A 17,866-nucleotide genomic window follows, 5' to 3' on the forward strand; every position below is an offset into this window, starting at 1 on the left:
TGTTATGCTGTCTTTTTGAATATTTTCCGGATGTCCTACTGCGTATCCTCTTAATCCGTACTTTTGCAAATTTGTTACTGAATTCATATTTATCATTGAATGTGTAAAATGTCTATATTTACCATCCTTGTTAGTTATAATAGTTAGTAATGATATACGGTAGTGCGACTTTGTCAAGTCCGACCTCGTTATGGCCCGACAGTGTTATAATCCGACAATATCATAGTCCATATTATCTATCAGCGAAAGATAGGATTGGCCCGCTCATCGAAGATCCAACGTTGAATCAATGTTGGCAATTCAACTCAATTTGAATTCAATGTTGATTCAACGTTAAATTTTCAACGTTGAAAAGTCAACGTTGAATCAATATTGTATCTAGATTTATCAACGTCTAAACCCAACTTCAACTAATATTCAACGTTTAAACAACGTTCTGTGCCTGCTGGGAAGTATGTTGTTAAACTTTTCCCTCGCCATTCGATTTGGTCCCTCGCTTCGCTCGGCACCAAATCTCATGGTACTCGGGAAAAGTTTACCAACATATACTTAAGGCCGGTATACACGATGAGATTTGTAGTATAATACAAGTATTATAATACTTTTTTATTATAATACTTTCTTGTACTCACGCTAATACATATCTTATAAGATTCTAAATAAATTACGTATTCCAACGTATTTTTCCCCGCCATATATCTCTCTCTGTCAAAGTAATAAAATTGGAGGATGAGGTTCTGATAGCAGTGTTTATCATCTTACTATGCACTGCTTGATATATTCCACAAGTATTTTTCTCCTTCCCATTAAGACACGAGTTTTTCGATGTCTTTACTTGTAAAGTCAACCATTATTAGTTACCGTGTGCTTTTTTTTTTAGTAATGATAAAAATAGGATGACCCCTAGTGACATAACATTTCATCGGTTGAAAGTAATAGGTATGTTAAGACTTGTATTAGGAATTATAGAGCATTGCTCTATTCTTAACACAGTTTTATAAGATTCGAAAAATCTTATGATACACTGTATTAAGAGTGTATACACAGTAAGATTTTGTATTTTAATACAAATCTTATAATACAAATCTTACCGTGTATACCGGCCTTTAGTATACACCATTTTCGATATTATTCTGTACTATTTACGATATAAACACCATGGTATACTCTTCGCATATGTTACACCTGAGTGCTTTATTGTCATGGGTATCGGCATGGAATGGCAACCTGCATTCGTGCTGGTTATCTTACTTACCTTGTTGACATTTGATTGCAGTTACGTGTATTTATGTATGTTTGTATAATGCACAGTTCTGTGCAACTGTTGCATCTCTTTGGTATCTTACTCTTCTGTTCTGCATTAGTAAATACTTACACAGTATTTTTTTTCTCGCAACTGAGTGCTGTATACATTGATGGTATAGCATACGTCCGTCTACACCGGTGACGATTGATTAAACTGAACAGTGACTATTATCATTTTACAAACAGCGTGACAGTTTGCTTGATAGGGCGTGCTAAAATTTTGTGTGCTGGTTATCATTTTACTCATCGATTGAATCAATAAAATCAATACTGATTTACATATGAAACTCGGAATACAACAATACCCCGATAATACTGGCCATTCACATTGAATGATTGTTTACCTGTATGATATTTGTATTCAGCAACAACACGTGGTCAGTCAAAGCCCGTTTTCTGTCTTCAAAAAGCATGTATTATATTTCGTTTTGATTTGACCGGGTGGGTTAAAAATACGTATAAGAATTTAAAGAATGGAATTAGTAAGACTACTCTGCTACTGTTATACTATGTAGCTATCAATATCATCATTATAGGAAGTAAAACTTTTTATCCGTTCATATGTAATTGTTTATTCAATGCGATTGGTCGGTATTGTTATTGGTATTGCTGGGTTCTGTCTTTCATATGCTAAATATTATTGATTCCATTGAAATCAAGCATCCAATCGATGAGTAAAATGATGATCAGCATACAAAATTTTAGCACGCCCTATCAAGCAAACTGTCACGCTGTTAGTAAAACGATAATAAGTAAGCGGCTCTCCATATAGGAACCCTCAGATATAGCGAGAGACCGGTCGAATAGGGCGAACAAATTTTTGATACTGATCTTGTTATTAGCTTTAAGTTATCTTTCAGTTGCAGAAAGAGGATCATTCTCACACGTCTAACAATGACAAAAACACAGCAGATCAAGGATGAATCATATGAAGCAGAATTTGTCAAATCTTGTACGCGAAAAGAAGAAAACACTTGCTGTGGCCTTCAACTTGACATTTAGATATATCGACGACGTATTGTCAATATTAACAATAACAATGGTTATTTCCAAGCATTCTTAAGTCGATACGATATATCCCGGTCAGCTTGAAATAAAGACACCACAGAGTCTGACGCATCTGATTCATATTTGGATATTTTACTCAAAAAAGACGTTAATGGTAATATAACAACCAAGCTCTATGATTAATGTGATGATTTTAACTTTTCAATCGTCAACATCCATTACTTATGCAGCAATACTGGTATCCTTCATCACCTGCACTACTGCATACGAAGTTAATATCTCTCAGTTGATTCAATAAGCAAGAGCATACTCTAAATGAGGTAAATTTTTGACATACAAGTTGATGAAACAAGAATATCATCAGTATCGTTAAAATCATCATATTGCAAGTTCTGTGGTCGATACAATGACTTTTTCAGCAATTATAATTTATCATTGAATCAAATGCTGACTGACGTTTTTCATACAAATTGTTAGTTCCTTATTTTACACTGAACTGCCAACGGATTTTTCCGTTATTTCCCGATCGTGCCAAGGAGCACACGGCGGGTGTGACCCGTCCTCCATGGCACCTGATCCCAACTTTGAAAGAGTTATCTCTCTAGTAAGAGTATCGATGCACCTTAATAGCAGTTTTTTTTTTTGAAAATCCTACAACATCAAAGGAGGATGTAAGTGCCTCAAAATGTTTAAAATTTAAAATAAAGAAGACATGCTGAAAATTAAAATTTCTTTATTATTTTTTATATTAACAACTACAAATAATTGTTAATATGTATTTCATGTTTAAAAAAAACATATTACAATCTAAAATATAACCAAAGAATTTAAAATTCTCTGCAGTACTATCAAAAATCAGATGCACTTCACAACATGCATTTGATTACAACATCTATTCATGTGATAGCTAATTGCAGGGTCAAAAAAAGAAAAAATTATGTTAAGACTACTAATATTTTAATAATGATTAAATACTTGATCTGATGTTAGTCTGGATAAAGTTTCATCAAGTACTGTTTGGAAATATGAGTTGTTAGTATCAAGGAAGCTCAAGCACTTATATAAAAGATAAAATTATATCAAAGTATGAAAACTCCATTCAATATGAGACATATAGAAATGAATCTATCTAGTTCAATTTCAACATACATTCCCACCTTGAACATTTTTCAAACAATGATGTAGTCCACAATAGATTCACTTTTATGGGAAAGTATGATGTACAAATATGTTTCACTCACTTTATCTTAGCTTAATATACTGTTAAGAATACTTTTATCTACATGTACTGGTATTTCAAAAATGTATCCTCTGTTAACGCCATTGTAATGGAATGATAATGGAATAATGAAATTGGAGAGGACTATGTAAGTTTTTGACATGTTGTCAATTAAATATGTTCAAAACAAAACAAAGAAACAGATGTGATTGTACATCAAAAGGCAGATTACTCAAATTTAAATGCTTAAACTACATGTACCTAGACATTAGAACTCATCATTGTGCAGTGTTTAGAGTTTCCTAAAACCAAATAAGAAAATTCCCTTATTATTATTTTTGACTAAATAGTAAAATCAGTACAGTATGCAGTCATTCGATGTTAAAAAAAATCGTTTAATATAAACAGTGTTTTTAGAAATAGGCCAAGGATATAATTGCACAATGTTAAAAAAAATCGTTTAATATAAACAGTGTTTTTAGAAATAGGCCAACGATATAATTACACAATCGGGCTGAAATGAATAAATAATTTAATTCCCTATCAAAATCAACCACACATTATACCTGTTTAGTCAAACTGACACTTGGTTTAATAAGAAATAATACAAGAAAATTGTGCATTTGTGCATTGACATTTAAAATATGTCAACAATAGTCTAAACATGTTAAAAAAGATCAATCAATTCTGAACTTTTCGTTTTGGGGTCATTCCGTCAAGATGGCATTCCTCCTGGTGTGCAAATTTCTATAAGTTCCTTTACAGTCAGTGATGAATCTAATACTTGATCCTTAATTGCTTGGTCATTTTTAAGTTTGAACCAAATATTCCTCATAGTCTTTTTGTACTGACTGCTTAGAAATCTGTTGTTCATGAAAAAAACCTCTCTTTCAATGATCTCTGGCAATCCTCCATCAGTTTGCAGCTAAATTAAGAAAAAAAGCTCATATTCACTCATACAGATATGCAACAAATAATGATGAAAAGGAAAAACATTGTCTTGACTATAACCATGGTATCCTGAAGCATCTGAATTAGACACAAGGTCTATTAAATATTTCCATCTAAAATAGCTAAAAAATTTTTGACTCAGGCATGTCAACAACAGTGTTTATTATACTTTCATGTTAAATACTAAAATCTGATTGGGTTAGATGCAGTTAACAATCCGTTCTATTACCCTCAGCCTTAGCAACGCATGTGACAACGGGTAACACAACGGTAATGCCACATGCGTGGATATTATGCGCGTACGGTTCACCGTAGAATTCTTAAAACGTCAGTTGCGCATTTGAAAGAACTGGAAAAAAGTTGACGTCAATAAAAGCTTGCGTCCGATGTAGTTTACTTGAAAACAACAAACAACAGATGAAACATGCTTGCGAGTGCAGAAATAACGAAACTTTATATGATAAAAGACTCTTAGAGTATCAAACAAACAATAAAAAGGTCAGTAAATCTTTTTAGAAGTAGCAAGGAGTTTGAAGGCTATCTAAACATGAACGTAAAGGTGATTGACGATTTTTTTTGCTGACTTAATTTAAGAAGACATTCAGTATAATAAAATAAATGGTGCCTGTTTTGGAGGGTAACAGTTGAAATTGGCACCCCACGGAAAACCATTGTCAACCTCCGCTGTCGCGTCGGTTGACAATGGTTTTCCTTGGGGTGTCAATTTCAACTGTTACCCTCCAAAACAGGCACCATTTATATAATATTGCAAGTACCTCTAATGCTTCTGATATGAACTTTCTTCCAGCCTTCCGAGTTTTCTCTGTCCTGAGATCACATTGAACCTCTATCTGGGGTCTGTCTCGGTGCTCAACAAAGTGAGTCTTCCACTTGACATACACTTGCCTGGCATGTTGGCGTACTTCTTCATTTTCATGTTTCCTCAACTTATTTATCACATTTCCTGAAAAATGGTGGAAAGGAAATCAAATCAATCATGACTTATGACATACACTGTTTGTTATAAATTAAAATTAAGCAAAATGCACATGTCACGTACATGCAAACTTAAAGGTCCTTATGAAAGAACATTATGTCATTTATAGCCTGTTTGCTATATAACCATTATTTTATTAATCAAAAAGCATCACACAGATTGCATTAGAAAAGTTATGTAAAAAGCAAAGACCACTAAAGGACTCATACTGTAAAACGAGAATATTAGGCGCACTACTAATTTTAGCGCCTTTGGTGCAAAAGCTCCTGAGCGCTAAAATTCATGGTGCGCTAAAGGATTTCTAAATATTAGTTTTGTGCATGTTCAAAACTTTCACATAAGTACATGTTAACAGGAACACGCTATTATGTTATGTCGAAGGGTCGATGGATTTTATATACCTGTACACACTAGCTTGCACTGCACATGGTAGGATCGATCGATAAAGTTCTGCCAAATTATAATTCAATTAAATCATTGGTAGTTGTTACCCGATACTTATCATAAGCACCTTCAAAGTTTGGCTTCTCGACGTGCCAATCATCTATTGCCTCGAAGTAAACAATGCAATGAAGCATAGGGATTGAGCTTGCAGACAATACCTGATTATGATTACCATTTTTCCAAGTAACTTTCTTTCGATGCACGCATTATTTTAATATGAATGAAATGCGTAAGTTCTCTATTTCTTTTATTTAAAAAAATTAAATTAAATTTAAAAATTGTGCCACGTCCATGTGATTGCAACACCATGGTAAAGTTGACGAATGAGTACTTATATACGGGAGTGCTGTTGTGTACTCTGCTTGGCTAACCAACAAGTCAAATACAGGCTTGGATAAAAGAAAACAATATCACTTTTATATATTTCAATGACAAGTGCAAGTGCTAAATTTTATTTGCAGCAATGCATTTCCACTTGCGTTTGCACTAATATACGTCTGCGCCAAATTTTCTCATTTTACAGTATGTAAAATGTAATAATCAGGTCCAGTACAATCTCTGGATTTATCTATATAGCTTTAAATACCGGTAGCTTTATGAAGCTATTCAGAATAGCTTAATTTAGCTATTTTACTACACTTTTTTCTTTAAGGTGTAATTTTCTCAGTATGCACAAAAAAAGCGCACCTTGGTGCAGTGATGATATACAACCTTGAACTCTTCTAAAAGAAATGCATATAAAAATCACTCATCAAATTACGTCTCCTTGAGAGACTTTGTACTCAAAGTTCTACAAGTTTTTGGGCTATATAAAGCAATTGATACAGTTACCACTGTAATTAAATTATAAAGGAAACCAATTATGGTCAACAAGATAATTGATTAGTTACAGTTTAGCACAATAGGAAGCAATCATACTTATCCATGCCTCAACACACACATAAACCATTGACAGTTACTCTAACAATAGAAATTCTTTTTTTTGCTTAAAAGTATTCAAAGCTGCAATGTTAGAACTATCTTTGATTTTGGTTGTTGTTTTGATAGCCCAAAGTAAATATATGAAGAGTCAAATACATGCAACTTATTGTTTATTTTTAGCAAAAAACATTTTTGTGAAAAACTGTATATAAATAGCTAAATAAAGCTGTTTTGAATAGCTTAATAAAGCTATATAGCTATTTAAAGCTATATAGCTAAATTAAGAGATTGTACCGGACCTGATAATGATTTTTTTTTTACTTACAATAATCAAGATGCCTTTCAAATAGTGCTGTGCGATATTACCGGTTAACCGGTGTATCCCGATTTTTTTCTTCACAATACGTATCGCGGTATTTTTTTGTGAATACCGGTTCGGGTTCGATATGCTATAAATTGTTACAAAAAGAGCGGTGCGTCTTTTTGCTAAGTTATATATTGAAAAGGACCCAAAAGGACCCAAAAGGAACCCAAAAGGAAATTAAGAACAACCCAAAAGGACTTGAAATAAAGACAATAAATGGATATATAATGAACATTTTCATATTTTATTAAATCTAAAACTATTTTTTTTGTGGGTAAAGTGTGTGGTAAGGGTGGAGGTGGGAGGTCCCTACCACCCATAACCCCCACCCATCCCGATCATATGCCTAAAACATGAATAAGATAAAAATTTTTTTTTTCATTTATGAAATATCATATAGTAAGATATGGTTAAACAGAAGGAGAAGTAAATTAATACTTTGTTAATTTCAGATAAAGAAATCAAAGCATACCTGACCAGATTTAGTGTTTGGTGTGCTATAAAAGTTTATGTTATTGTTACAGTTGCAACAATATAAGTATGTTTTTGCCAACTTTTATGTAAAAATATAATATAATATTCGTAATTTACTTCAAATTATTAATTTTCAATGTTTTATTATATATTAATTAAAGTCCTTTTGGGTTCCTTTTGGGTCCTTTTGGGTTCCTTTTGGGTCCTTTTGGGTTCCTTTTGGGTCCTTTTGGGTTCCTTTTGGGTCCTTTTGGGTAAAAAATCCCCAAAAAGAGTTATTTGCCTTTTTCAAGGTAAAATATGGCGGCAAGCTACGTGAAGTGTGATCAGAAACCAGAGACTTGTCTCTTTCAAAAACCAAACAACGACAACTGTTATATGAAACCCCTTCACGTTAAAGCTGAATCTGAGTATTACAATTAATTGAATTCACCAAGTTGTGCCAACAAAAAAACTTATCTTGCCGCTTGCGCCGACATAACGCAATCAGGCAATTGGAATATCAACTCGAGAATACATGTAATATGAGTTTGTGTTTTCATTTAACCTTCACAAAAAGCAAAAAATTATTAAATATTTATATTGTGATATATTGCAATACAAAATATAATATTGCAATATATCGCGATACGATTTTTCCGTCGCGATACCCAGCACTACTTTCAAATACTAAACAGTGTGACTTTCAAATAATCTCTGTTTCTTGTATGATTTACCTAGTTCCATCTTTTTAATCTCACCTATTTTGGTCTCCAGTAAGACCTTTCTAGATGGTATCTTTTTCTCGAGACCTGATAAGCATTCTATCATCTGATTAACTGTTGTGGTTGGCTGCTTTAAAATAGCCTTAGCTCTCTTGATCTCTTCGACAACTACTACTCCCTGAAAGTAAAATTTATTTCTTTCATTTTCATTCATTACAGATTCAACATAATACATACTTCCTCTTGAAATTAAAATCTCTCTTCAGTTTTGATTTTAATGATGCATTTGATTACACATTGTATATCATACTGAGTCTCATAATTTAGTTTTTATCAATATTCACCTTTAAAGAATCAATTGTTGTTTGTTTTAGACCCTTTTTCTCTTGTCCTGAAGGTCTATCGACTGTGTTATCTCTTTTTTTCCTTACAACGAACTTGTCCATCGCGGAGAATGTTTACACCGGAAGTACCTTTCGATTAAATAAAGTGTACATCAACGTATTCGACGGAAAGCTACGTATATTTTTTTTTTAGCACAGCTCAGGTCATCTTGCCGACCGACACTGGCGACAGACTGAAATGACCCGACTAGAACGTTTTGAATCGCCAGAAAAAGGGTTCTACAGTAATAATTTAATTATTTTCTTTATCACCAACTGTTTTAATTTGTTTGAAATTGAACTAGATCTACATATTACTTACATGTATGCTTTTAATAGATTTTGTAAATTTAGTGTTGATGTTGTAATTTAGTTTTCCATCTACCTACCTTCTCGGAGCACAGATACTTGTTTCGTAAATGGGGGGGGGGTATCCGGCTGAGAGGACAAACAAACATTATTTTAAAGCAAGTACTATTAGTTACATAGTCTGTTAGTGACAGGGTACGGGATGATACCTGGTTAGTAAATTTCATACCTGGCAAGGCGGAGCCGAGTTTATTTATGTGTTTCTCTGCTTCATGCTTCGTTCCGCTTATACTGTGCCTATTATGACGTCACGTTTGTGTTTGTGATGTAATACATCGACCAGATAGATTAACACTGCCTTCACGTGACAGTCTTCAACCAATCGTAAGCCAGGATTTCACGGAAAAATCGGCAGAAAAATCGTACCTCGCACATGTTGAATGGAGCGAGTCAAAAGGTGCCGATTGGCAGAGGTGAGGTAAAAGGTATTTTATGGCTTTAGCTGCTTCCTATTCTTCTGATAAGATTCATTGAACTCTACTTGTGACATACACAGGATCTTTACAGTGGCTGTTATAGAACATGGTATGGAAAGGTAGAATGATACTTCATCCAAAATGGTATCCTAGTAACCAAATAAATTAAACAAAATGAAAGTATTTCTCTCCAATTTGTCATCAAGCTACATGACACAGCATGAAGTCCATGATTTTTTAGAGTACTCAGTATATAATTATAATTATATAGGGACAATTTGCTATTAGTCAAGTTTTGTATTTTTCTTAACTATAAGTTGTAAGTTTTGTTCCTGATAAATTAAATTATTCAAGGCAATATTTGCCCTTAAAATCAAACTTTGGCAGAGGAATAAATTATTATGTCCTAAACAGAGAAGCTCGAGATATTAAAGCAAAGACATTTTCATCAACCATGACGCAATACGTTAATTGATATATGACGTCAGGAAAATTACATTAATTAAAAATTTCCATGATATATAAAATGCTTCATGGGTAAAAGTCACCGAGCGCACTGCAGGTATGCTCCAACTCATTGTTTTAATACAATGTTAGAATGATAACATTAATGAAATGTGCAAATATCATTTTTCAAAAATGGAGAAAATCTGTCCTATGTGAATTTTAAAGTAAAAATTGAACAAATATTGATTTAAAAAAACAACCAAACATGTACAAACATTCAAATTGCAAACGACATTTTTCCACTTGTGGTTTCAGCGGTGATGATTTTTATAATGGATGCTAGAGGTTACGGGAAGTCAAAAATATGTTGACGTGAATCTCTAGCATGCTAGATTAGTCAGAAGGAAGTCAAAGGATTAGATGCTAAGGTTAGTAAGGTAAGAAATTTAATTTTAGAAGGCCTGCTTCTGTTTAATGTTTTGATATTTTATTACAAAAACACGATGATAGTAATCTAGCAAATAAAATATATTATAAATGTGGAGACTTTAACATTGCAATCGTCAAATTCACTTACTTATGCAGCAATGTACATTCAGTCACCATTATCACATGCATATGCACGGGACTTATAACTATCAGTTGATTCGATACGCAAGAGCATGCTCTAAGAACAATTTCTAAAACGAGGTAAGTCAGATAAATTGATAAATCAAGAACATTAACAGTCTTCTTCAAAGTCATCATTTTATACGTTCATTGATCGATACAATGACCTTGTCAGCAAATGCCATCTATCATTGAGTCAAATGCTGGCTGACGTTTTCCTACTATATGTTATTGTTAGACCACTGATTATTTACACATTGAATTATTTCCCTAATATTTCCCTATCATTACAAGGAGCACACTGCTGGTGTGACTGATCGGCAGGGGATGCTCACTTCTCCATGGCACCTGATCCCACCCCTGATGTTTTAGAAGTCCGTGCTTCCTCTGATTCCGATCAGTACAATTTGTTTAATGGACCTTTGAGCTGGAATACTATTTGTTAACCCTAAAATATATTTCATTGATGTATGACATACATTAGAGTATTTTTCAATTCAAAAGGATGACATGGTAAAGTTAAACATCTTTTATTATTGCAACTTAAAAAGTACATAACTGCATGTACAATGCATATTAAAAAGTGTGAAATCATGTATTTTTTACATGTGAGAAACATTTTCTATCTCAATTTATTTTGAACCCAATCACCTTTCCTCATCCCCCCCCCCCCCCATCTCTCTCTTAAATTTTGACAATGATTTTCTTTTTGTAAAAGTCTTCCTGAAAATATTGTTCTCTCATCATGGTTTCAGTACTCTAACTAAGAGAGTCTTTGGAGTTGCTTCAAGTAAGGAACACTGAACTCCTTTACATATACTTGTTGAGCAAACACCTGCCAATTTCCGTTTGAGCACTCGAATATGTTTCCTTTGTCTGACAAGCAGATTATTCTGTCTTTTAATTTTCTGATAAAGTTTTCTTTGCTGCTGTAATTTCATTCTCATTTGCAATTCCAGCACATCTAATCTCCTTTTCCTCTTTCCTGTGCTCTTCCTTTTCTTAGCCATGTTAGAGTTCTTTGGTTTTGTCCTGCATTTTTGGTCTCTTCTCACTGCAGATTTTTTTCCATCAACCTTTCCAATTTTTACTTTCATAACTTTTTGTTTCATGGTTTCTTCATTGCTCTTTTTTGGTTTCTTCACCACTGTTGTGTCAACGACATTTACTTCTTTCTTTATTTCTTTCACTTCATCATAAAGTGGTGTTTGTGTTTCAGTTGATGCACTTTTATTTCTCTCCTCTCTTTTTCTTTTCTTTTTCTCCCTCTCTTTTCCCCCCATCTCCTTGATACTTCCTTTCCTTTTTTCATTAAGAGGAAATTTGAAAAACTCCCTCAAGAAAGAATCATACAGATTATTCCCAGATTTTTTCAATCTGTCTGCCTCTCTTACTGTATTCCTTACTGCAGCAGCAAAGTTTTGTAAATGAACCCTCTCTTGAGCTATGCCTTCCCATTCACAAAGACAGTCATAGATTTTTATAAAATCTCCCTTTTTAAAGTTAAATGTCTCCAACACATATCTATTTCTTATTTTTGTTGATTGCAATTCTAGGAAGTCAAGTCCAAGAATTTTATTCTGTTCATCCTCTGATGTTTCATCAAAGCTTTTTTCCCTGCAATGAGAAACTGAAGAAATTTTTGGTCCAGTCCTTTGTGGTGGGTAAAGTTTTCCAAATAGTTTTTCATTAACATCAAATTTTTTATACAAAACCTGAGGAAGCAATAGTTCTTTTTTAATTCTTTCATTTTGTCTCTCATTTGGTTGTAAGTCTGTATGCTTTTCTGCATCCATTCCCTCAAAGTTTTCACTGACAGTTGTAGATTTAGAAATATTATCTTTGTCTGAACTCTGTTTTATTTCCTTTCTTTCAGAGTTTTCACTGACAGTTGAAAATTTGGAAATTTTAAACTTGCACTTGCTTCTAGTCTCTGCTTGTATCCAAAAATGAAAGTATGAATTCATAAACCTGTCAAGTCCTGGCACACTAACATTTCCATGAAATCTCTTTTCTTGATTCCGAAAATTTTGAACAATCTCCATCACATTCATTACTCCTTCGAATACATTGTCTTCATTTACAAAGTATGATGTAAACATTTCCATTCGACAAAGGCATGAGAAGAGAAGCTGCTTCAAACTTTTCAAATCATTTTTTTCCTTTAATCTTTCATATGCTTCCACCACATACTTGTTTTTTAATTCAGTTTTGATCATGGTCAGTTTGGTTTTAATCATGGTCAGTTCGGTTTTCTTTTTACAAAAACCTGAAAATATATTAGTAATTCAACCATGGTGTATTTCATTTGAAAAATTTTAATTTTCTAATGAAGTAAAGAATAAAAAGAGCTATAACCATTTAAACATGAGAGAAAGAAAATTATTTTAATTCTATAATTTTTTTTTCATTTTAATTAATTTTTTTTCTACTGACCAAATTTATAGGAAAAAAGGTTTTGAAAAACAACTAATAAACTTCTGACAGTGTGCCCCTCAATTATTTTGCCATACATAACATACAAATACAAGAGAAATCAAAAATAAAGCCCCCACCCCCAATGTTTCTCTTGGTGTGTTAAACACTAGTCTAAAACCGTACTTAATTTTTGCTTGTTTACCATACCAAGTATAGTGATCAACTTAGCAGCTGTGTTGCTAATACATACCATGAAATTAAAGGTCTGTGTAAATCTGAACAAATGAACATTTTTCCAGTGTGTAAAATGTGCCTTGCATTGTAAAATTTTGATCACAGATTGTGGTTCTACCTTTCTAAAGAGATCATGATTTTAAGTTATTTTAATAAATTTTAATTTAAACGATATGACTAGACATTTTTAGGAGAAGATTTTTTAAAACAAATTTTCTATGTATTCCTAATAATAGATAGATTAATAGATAAATTTATATGCTTGATTATTCTGATGACAACCTTCTCAGGTCAAACTGGTCAACATAATAAATTTACTGCTGCATTCTCATGAAGTGTTGGTGATCTGTTTTAATAATAAATATATTTCTAAGTTTACAACTTTAGTTACACTCTGACCCTATCAAGTACCTTTCTGTATCCACATGTAAGAATCATCTGCAATTATAACCTCTAGGTGTTGGTCTTCAGTTTTAATTTGCTTTGTATTCTTAATAATGTCAAATTTGTTCCCTCACTGTGGCCTTGTCTGTTCACTGAGGGTCATGGTTTGAATTTGCATTACCTAAAAGCTACCTATAAGGATGCTTCTACATAAGTTTCATACTTTTTAGCCCGGCCAGTAGTTTCTGATAAAAAGATCATAAAAGATAAATAATTTTTCTCTAACCCAGAATTATCTCCTCCTAGAAGAAAATGAGGCCCATGTTTGAATCCCCTGTTCCTCAGAATATTTTTTGCAAGTTTGGTTGAAACTCATACAGTAGTTTTTGAGAAAATCCAAAATATGAAAGGTTACAGACAGACATACATGTACTACTTCACTCTCTACCATCGGCTCATACATTCACCTCTGTCGTTGGCTCGCGTATACACAGTGTTAAACACGAGAAATAGTGCGTTTGTTTTAATTTGTTATAATTCAATTTCTATGCTTAAAGTAGATATTTACTAAATCAATCCAGAACTATCAATTTGAATTCAAATAATCATTCAAATATCACGTTTTATACGTTATGTCAAAAATCTTGACGTGAGCCCATTGCAGAGGTGTCTAAGAGAGGAACGAACGACAACTCTGCATGGGAGATTGGTACTACTTGAGACTGGATAAAAAGTGATCAGAAAAGCTCTTTTGAGTCTTTCCCTCAAATGAGTTAGAAATCGGGATCCACAAAAATTAATTACATGTGTCAATGTATATCTTAGGAAATATATTATTATAAGCCTAACAATGTATAAGAATTACTAATAGTTAAATGTCACTGTTAATTACTATCTATCTAATATTAATAACTGATATTTTAACTTCATCAGAAGGTGTTTAAAAAACTTACCTTTAGAGTTTGAGGATTCCATATTCTGATTAACAGAAAAACACGTTCAATATTCTTTCCTGTCTGGTCTCGATCATTATAAATAGATTGTCTGAAAATATTTCATAATTTATCTGTAGTGTTTAAATGCATTTTTTAATTTTAATTACACAAGAGATTGGAAACAAAACATTACAAATCCATCTCCTAAGCATTAACTGCATTGTTGTACTGTAGTGCAAATAAAAAAAAATACTAAAAAAATCTGTTAAATGTTACTAACATTCGGCTAACGTTTTGTTAGCCGAATAAAAAAAAATTAAAAGAATTTCTCGATATTTTGCCATTTGAGCGTCTGATTTATAAAAATTCAGGCGCCTGTGCTCTATTAAACATATATAATAAACAATAAAATATGACAAAAATAACAATGAAACTGAGGAAATTCAAACTAAATCGAAATATCAACGACACAAGGTTCTTGTCAACTTAGTCAAAAACTAAACTGCATTATCAGTTAAGTTAAATAAAGAAAATTTAGATGCAAACCTTTTACAATCTATCTTTCAGGCTAATAATCATAAGAATATTCTACTATTTGCAGAATCCGAAATCAAGTCTATATTTGGTTCTCTCTTTTACAATTTTCATTCTGACAAATTGTACATGAAATTATTCGTTTCCTCTTTCAGTGAACGTGAACTTTATTTTTAAAAAATGTTGAATGTATAATTCAGTTTCTTTTTATCAAGTGAGGTTTTCATACAAATCGTTTAATTTTATCATATGCATTGAAATGTGAGGGTGTTGCTAAAACGCGGAACGGACAACGGAACGGAACGGAAAACGGAATATATTATTTTGGATTAAATCATTTAAAATGTACAAATTTTATCATAAACGATATATCTTGTACACATTCAATCCCCTAGTTAGAATAATCTAACTGTGTCTCGGTACATGCCCTCACCACAGTTAGAATACGTCCCATATACTTGTAATGTAGCAGATCGGAGCGGATCCGCTCCGAAACGATTTTGAAGAATATAAAATGATTTGCACTGGGAATAACTACCAAAATAATCAAAACAAACCTTCTTGAGATTGCTTATGCCTTTTATCCCAAAAAATAATCCATATAAATACGAAAATCCAATTAATTTTCTCAACGTTTTTCTCTCGATTCAAATTACCGGCCATGTTTACATTCGGAACTCTCTAGATTGTTCCAAGTAAATGCACTATGCGAGTTATCGCCCGTGATTCTTTCTGCTACATTACGAATACACGGAACGAATTCTATCGTTAAACCGGGTCCGTAGGACAATATCATTTTAACGATAGAACATTCTATCTATCAATCCCCCACTATTAAATAAAAGTTGAATTTGTCATGCTCATCTCTTATTTACGAAAATCGCTAGCATAACAGTCACCTAGAATCGAATTTGAAAAGGGGGAAGGGGGTAAACTAGCTGCAATAATGTAGCCCTCTCCGATTTTTTTTTTTTTTAAATTTTTTTTTGGGAGAGGGCTACAACTCCTTAGGATCTCTATAATGGCGCAGATGCGGCAGTGGATCACTCCCGCACGGATTTCGGCTCAAATTATCAGTAAACGGCTATTTTATTATTATCTCTTACCTGGAATCCAAATATGTAATTATGCAAAACATAAATCGATCCAAAAATATTCACAACGACCCATATATCGGTTATTTTTCGTGTGTGTCAACAGCTTAACTTGAATTTATCCGCCATGTTTACTGACCTTGATGGATTGTATTTTGGGACAGCCAATGAGAATTTAGGTTCTATAGGAGCGGATCTACTAGGAATTCCCTTATTTTAAGCTTACGTATCGCTGTTTGCGCAAAAATAACACTTGAAATGGTTTTATTTATCGATGTTTTTGTAATATATTATTGCACAATCGTTTATAAACATCGACATTTGCTTTATTTGGTTGTTCCAAATTTCAAGCGAAAGTCTCACTACGTCACGCGTGAACTGTCATGGCTGCTGAATATTGCAGCTGGGAAAGACACAGATTTATTTAACATGGTTTTCGAGTTTAACAGGCTATGTTGTTGACAGTGAATAAAAATTCCGTCTTATAAGAAGTAAGTTTAATGTAAAAATAATTTATTTTGCCTCCAATCACCCGTATCAAAAAAATATATTTGCACCATTACGGAGATGCGATGGAATTGTAGCCCTCTCCAGAAAATATCAGATAAAAAAAATCGGAGAGGGCTACATTATTGCAGCTAGGGGTAAACGAACTTGAAAAGTATTTGACAAGCAAAAACACAAAAAAGAAGACAATTGTTTGATTCATGCAGGAGGGGCATAAAACACAAAAAGAAAACAATTGTTTGATTCAGGCGGGGGGATAAGTTTCAACTTCAACATCTTTCAGTACTATTTTTTTACACTAACTTACTAAATTAATTACATTCACAAAAAGTGAGGATGTGAACTTGAATGAACATTTCCGTAGTAAAAAGGTTATGACTAGGGGGGGGGGGGGGCAATATTTGATATCTTATTGAACCACGGAAAGAGAAATAAAATGTAAAAGAAATATTAAGATCACGTTTAGTGCAAATCTTAACGGCAAGCTCGAATAAACATCTCTCATACTCACTGGTTGTTAAATTTTATCCAAAATAGAGTCGTTTTCTGGATAGACAAAGTAGGAAATCTTTCATGTGGAAGATATAATGCAGAATCTTTCAATTTAAACTTAAATTTTGTTTGTTTTTTGTTTGAGGTACATATGTTTGTATGTTGTGCGGGGGGGGGGGGGGGGGGGGTTGTTTATGAATGACCCCGTAAATATTCCCACTCATCAGAAAAGTCTTATAAGCTGTGATAGGTCTGAACCCCCCCCCTCTTTTTTTAAGCCAAAATAAACATAAGATTTAATAAATCAATTTTTAATGTGGCTGTGGGTCCCTACACAGACCCGAAACTGCCACTCCCTCTTTCATCATTCGCGAATTCGACACTGCGTGCATAATCTGAATATCATAACTAGTTATTTTTGTCTTTACAGACATTGACATTGGAAACAAATTGAAAGAGGGGGTGGGGGTCAGAAAAAATTACAAACATACAACAAATTTGACGAGCAAAAATGGAGGAAATGTCCTTTGCCCAAACACGAAAATCCAATTTTGTGTGTGTGTTTGCATAGGCCTCGGAACCGGGGGGGGGGGTCTTTGCCCCCTCTTTTTTCCAAACATATACTTAGTATAGACATTGAACATTGTTTCGTAGGTT

The 17,866-nt window shown here is 33.2% G+C and overlaps 2 protein-coding genes across 2 annotated transcripts; both read right to left on the reverse strand.

The window, feature by feature from the left end:
- Window positions 1–3,980: 3,980 nt before the first annotated feature.
- LOC134273203 (transcription elongation factor A N-terminal and central domain-containing protein 2-like) lies at window positions 3,981–8,856 on the reverse strand. Its single transcript, XM_062755394.1, has 4 exons — window positions 8,732–8,856; window positions 8,424–8,565; window positions 5,260–5,447; window positions 3,981–4,457 (listed from the first exon to the last, which is right to left on the reverse strand). Exons 1-4 carry the CDS (start codon window positions 8,831–8,833, stop codon window positions 4,248–4,250), a joined length of 642 nt encoding a protein of 213 aa, XP_062611378.1. The 5' UTR covers window positions 8,834–8,856; the 3' UTR covers window positions 3,981–4,247.
- Window positions 8,857–11,248: 2,392 nt separating this feature from the next.
- On the reverse strand, window positions 11,249–14,674 carry LOC134273727 (DNA ligase 1-like). Its single transcript, XM_062755934.1, has 2 exons — window positions 14,601–14,674; window positions 11,249–12,880 (listed from the first exon to the last, which is right to left on the reverse strand). The coding sequence occupies exons 1-2, from the start codon at window positions 14,620–14,622 to the stop codon at window positions 11,355–11,357; spliced, it is 1,548 nt and encodes a 515-aa protein (XP_062611918.1). The 5' UTR covers window positions 14,623–14,674; the 3' UTR covers window positions 11,249–11,354.
- Window positions 14,675–17,866: the final 3,192 nt, after the last annotated feature.

Source organism: Saccostrea cucullata, unplaced genomic scaffold (genome assembly GCF_032062105.1).
Source record: "Saccostrea cucullata isolate Sc308-1 unplaced genomic scaffold, CSIRO_AGI_Scuc_v1 ctg31, whole genome shotgun sequence".
Taxonomy (NCBI): domain Eukaryota; kingdom Metazoa; phylum Mollusca; class Bivalvia; order Ostreida; family Ostreidae; genus Saccostrea; species Saccostrea cuccullata.